This window comes from Quercus lobata, chromosome 3 (genome assembly GCF_001633185.2).
Source record: "Quercus lobata isolate SW786 chromosome 3, ValleyOak3.0 Primary Assembly, whole genome shotgun sequence".
In the NCBI taxonomy this organism is placed as follows: domain Eukaryota; kingdom Viridiplantae; phylum Streptophyta; class Magnoliopsida; order Fagales; family Fagaceae; genus Quercus; species Quercus lobata.
The window spans coordinates 31897721-31902943 of record NC_044906.1 but is presented as its reverse complement, the minus strand read 5'-3'; the positions used below and the strand labels follow the sequence as shown (position 1 = coordinate 31902943).

General features: G+C 36.1%; 1 protein-coding gene across 1 annotated transcript; it reads right to left on the bottom strand.

Moving 5' to 3' along the window:
- Positions 1 to 1990: 1990 nt before the first annotated feature.
- Positions 1991 to 2638, bottom strand: LOC115980749 (uncharacterized mitochondrial protein AtMg00310-like). The gene has a single exon (XM_031102970.1). The coding sequence runs from the start codon at positions 2636 to 2638 to the stop codon at positions 1991 to 1993; it is 648 nt and encodes a 215-aa protein (XP_030958830.1).
- Between the last annotated feature and the right edge of the window lie 2585 nt (positions 2639 to 5223).

Here is a 5223-nt window from a genome sequence, read left to right as displayed (position 1 = left end):
GTGAGTAGATACTATCTTTAGTAAATAGGTTTTAAAAAATTATCATACTAAATAGATAGCCACATGTTAAATAACTATTCTAAATTTAAATACATGATATGATACTACTTCAAAAAAAAAAATTCTATCTAAAATTTTTTCACTCAAGGGGTAACACATGCCTTGCATGTGCAAACCTTACTAGTCATCATTAAATATATCAAATAAAAATATATGTATAAAATCCACTATTTAGTAAATTATCATGTAATTTTTAACCAAATAGCCACACATAAAGTAGATAATTTACATTTCATGTTGGAATTGATCACAAACAAATATGAAGAACAAATATAAACAAAAATGAAATTTTTGTTAAAAAAAGATTATCTTCAATTCCAAAGAAGGCTTTTTTTTTTTTTTTTGAACAATTGAAGAATAAATATGATGGAAACAAAAGATGACTGAAAGAAACGACATATAGATGAAACGAATGAGAAAAGCTTTTGTTTATGTAGGTAACACAAAAGTTGTTAAGTGTTGGCCAATTTTGTGACAATGGATGTAATCAAATATCGTGATTAGGTGTATTTCATTCCTTGTTAAAGTTGGCCACAAACTACCATGAAGATGCTCAAAGAATTGATTTATGGAGATTTTGATCGAGTGAAAGTGTATCTTATTCGAGAAAAAAAAAAAAAAAGGAGTCTCACTAGAACAAAAGTGAGTTTCGTTCAAAACAAAAAATAATTCAACCCGAGACTTTGCTTGTCCACGCTCAAGGTTTGCTCAAGCAAGATTGTCAAACTTTGTTTTCTTGTTCCTATTTGAACCAGGATTTTTTGCTTTGTCTTTTACCCTACATTTTGGACCTATACAAACCATGCTTTGCACGATTTTCCTTCAAGAAAAAGGCCGCCAAGCTCTATGCTATTTTTAGAATACCTTGTGCTTTTTTTTTTTTTTTTGAGAAACAGAACTGGAATTTCATTAAGAAAATCAACCAAGATCGGTTAATAATACATGATAGAGGTGTGGAGGAACATCCTCCATCCACACCTTTAAACCCGCAACATGTCGTGCATGTTTTGCAAGGTTGTGAGCAATAGAATTGCCAAGTCTACGAATATGGGAAAATGAAATACAACTGACATCTGTTGAGGTTTTGACTGCAGCTAGGATGTGACCAAAGGGTGCAAGGGAGTCTTCCTCATTCTTTAGTGCCTTAATAATCAATTCTGAATCACCTTCCAACACGTAACTAGAGAAGCCAAGTTCTGCAGCAAAATAGATGGCTCTTGCCGCTGCCATCGCTTCAACCAGATTCGATGAGTAAGGGAGTTGAATCTGCTCAGATAGGGAAGTCATTACCTGTCCAAAACCATCCCGAATAACGATTCCAAGACCAACCTTATTGATGTCCTTGAAAGTTGCTCCGTCGAAGTTAATTTTCACGCATCCATCAGGTGGGGGATGCCAAGCAACTCGGGTTGGTGTTGGGGAGTTCATCTGAGTTCTTCACACTCTGTTTTCCTTTGTGTAAGCCAGCAAACATTGTTGAGCAGTTTGAAGTACCTGGGATATGGGATAATCCTTGTTCAACCTCAGCTGGTTTTTGCGATACCATATGTTCCACACGATGGCCACCAGTAAATCCACCTTGCTGCCCGCATTTGAGACATAAAGAAGCAGGTCCTTTATATTTGCAAATGAGTGAGTTTGACGGCATGCAGAGTCAGGTATAGCGTCCCAAATTGGAGATAGTTTTGAGCACTCCCAGACTACGTGTAGCACTAATTCTTCAGCTTGTCCACATTGTTCGCAGATGTCATCATTCAAAATCTTTCTCTTTTTCAGGTTTTTCTTTACTGGGATTGCATCTCTGCTTGACCTCCACAAAAAATTTTTAATTTTGTTTGGGACCTCAAGACTCCATATTAGCTTCCATAGTTCACTGTTATGGTCTGAAGGGGTAGGTGATTAATTGTGGAGCTCACCTTTGGCTAAGAATTTATATTCCAGATTTCACAGTGTAAGAACCCGAAGCATTGAAAGGCCATGTGATTGTATCCGTAACAGGGGTAGTGCATAAGGGAATACTCTTTATCAAGTTTACCTCCTGGTTGTTGAACAAACCTTGAATGAGATTATCATCCCAACTGTGTGTCTCCGGTTCTATGAGGTCTTTTACCTTGATATCTTCCAATCCTTCAACAATGTGTGATTGTATCCGTGGGTGCTCCAATGATGGCAGCCATGCATCAAGCCACACACTAATGGACTCCCCACTTCCTACTCTCCATCTAGCACCTTTCAACAAAACATCCCGCCCTTTTAGGATACTTTGCCAAGCATAAGATCCTAAATGAGAATTTGAGGCCTCCAAAATCGAGCAATCCGGGAAGAATTTGGATTTGAATACCCTATAAAATAAGGAATTCTGATTGTGCAAAAGCCTCCATGCTTGTTTTGCAAGTAGTGCATCATTGAATAGGGCCAAGTCTTTGAATCCCATACCCCCTTCAGATTTTGGGAGGCAAAGAGTTTCCCATTTGACCCAATGAATCTTCCTCCTGTCTCCTTTTTGACCCCACCAAAACTTTCTTATTAGGCTTTCAATTTCTGCACATAGACCCAGAGGGAGTTTAAAATAGTTCATGGTGTAGCTTGGAATTGCTTGAACCACGGCCTTAATTAGGATTTCCCTTCCTGCTTATGATAAGAGCTTCTTTTTCCATCCTTGAATTTTCCTCCATACTCTTTCTTTAATGTAGTTGAAGCTGGCCTTTTTATTTTTCCCAACAAGAGATGGAAGACCAAGGTACTTCTCGTATTGTCTTATTTCCTCCACTCCCAATGCAAGCTTAATGTGGTTCCTTGTGTCCTCATCAGTGGATTTGCTGAAGAATATAGTAGTCTTATTTCTATTAATCTGTTGACCCGAACACCTGCCATAAGTATCAAGAATTTCAAGGATTTTTTGACATTCTTGAATTTTGGACCTGCAAAACAGGAGGCTATCATCTGCAAAAAAGAGATGGGTTAGGCGAGGACTATTTCTAGATAAAGAATAGCCTCTAATATCACCATGTGCAGCTGCTTGACTGATTAGGCCATGAAACCCTTCCGTGCATAATAGGAATAGGAATGGGGAGATGGGATCTCCTTGTCTGATGCCTCTTGATGGATGGATTAAACCTTTGGGTTCCCCATTAACCAGAATGGAGTAGGATACAATGGTAACACATAACATGAGAAGTTTAATCCATCTATCATTAAATCCCAATTTTTTCATGACCGCTTCAAGGTAAGGCCATTCCACCCTATCATAGGTCTTGCTCATGTCAAGTTTGATTGCTATGAAACCATCTTTCCCTGTGTGTTTTTGTATGCTATGTAGGGAAACCTTAAACTAAAAACCTTATTCTTTGTTCATCTCTTGCTACAAAAGAAAATTTTGTTAGGTTCATATTTATAGAGTTTTCGCAATAATGAATAAAATTTTAAGTCTTGTTGAGTTTTGGCAATAATGAATAAAACCCTAGTCTTTGCCTATCTAACCTGTGAGCTCAAAAGTAAATTGAGAACCATCATCCATGGTATTGTTACTGTTACAGTACAAATCAAGGTTGAAGTCATAGAGTCATCCAATTGTTACTGCTAGATCAAATTTTCAAGGTGGTCCTTGGAGTCAAGAACCAGAAGTTCATGAGAAGGAATTCAAAATAGAAGAGTCCAACTGAATTTGAGCTACGTATGGTCATATGAGTAAGTCACTAATAGAGGTAGCAATTTGGAACGTGTGTAGGTTTCAATTGTAAGAATTTCGATTCTATTAGTGAATTTGTTCTTATGGTTTAGGAACCTCATAGTGGTTTTCTCTTGGATTGTTTTTCCTTCAGTTTTTCACTTTGTCACCATATTGTTGTGTTCTTTATTCGCCACTCTACTGCTTTAATCAGTCACTCATTAAATTTGTGGTAATTAAATGGTAATAATTGAATTATATAATTGGTTAAATTGTCAAGCTGATTAATCAAGTTGTAAAATCAACAATGGGATCTAAATTTTCTAATAGTTCCAGGTGAGATTCACTATAGAAAAAATTTTCAAGAAGGTTCCTAGGAATGCCAAAGTGTTTGATTCTTTTGAGTGGAGAGTTCATGGAGAAAATTCGATTAGAGAGGTTTTGGGGCTATTGTGGTAAGAATGCAAGCGGGAAATTTGTAGATATTATAGCAGAGTCTAGTTGTACAAAGATTTTGTAAGTATAATATTGTAACTAATTTTCCTGTAGTGATTTTTTCTACAGGATTGGGTCCTTGAAGTGAGTTTTCCATTGAAGAAATTCTTCTTTGGTTGTCCACTTCGTTACCAAATCTTGTGTTTTGGGTTGTTTTCTTTTAGTATGTTGCTTTCAGATTTGGTACTTGAGTACTATGGTTGGTTTGACTATTTTTACTGAATTCTAGTACTTTAAAACTAGTTTGATTGATCAACAAATCTATAAATTCTAATATAAAAACATAAGGGTATTAACAAGTTTTTTAAGTAGTATTAACGCATGGGTACACTCTACAAGGGTTTAGTTTCCTGAGTTTGATCCTCGATGTCTTGAATACCCTTATGTTTTTACAAGAGTATTCCTTAATTATTCCAATGCCTACTGGAGGGTTTGTACAAGAGCATTCCATAATTATTAAAATGATGAGAACATGACATTTGTTGCGATGAAATATAGAGAATTTCTCAAAGTTAGGAAGGTTAAGTAGAAGAACAAACCCCTAGACCTACTAGACAACCCAATAATGAAGCAATTGTACACACCACATTTGGCACTAGCCAATAATCTTTAGTCGCCAACCCTAATGAGGAGCTTGACATGTGTCAACTAAAGATCATTAAAGTATTCAAAATAGTCCATAGGTAATCACAACAAATAGGAAATGATGCTAAAAAGAACTTTTCCTCACACTTTTGCCAATATTTGTTGACCCCAAGCGAAATTTTTTAATGAGGATTTTTCCATTAAAAATTATACATTCAGGACTTCAAAATGGACACAAATGTTGCGTAATTTGGATTTACAATGAGTAAGTATTGGCCGTTTCAAGTTAGGCAATGTAAAGTTGTGATTTACAACTATGTGTTTTGTTGGCTTTAATTCCGTGCCAAATTTGATTGTAATTTTAATCAATCTTTTGTACCTTGTATTTATTGTGGGATTTGATTGTAAGGGTTGTA

Coding starts and splice junctions, on each gene's coding strand:
- LOC115980749 (XM_031102970.1), bottom strand. CDS start 2,638: ATGAACTATTTTAAACTCCCTCTGGGTCTATGTGCAGAAATTGAAAGC.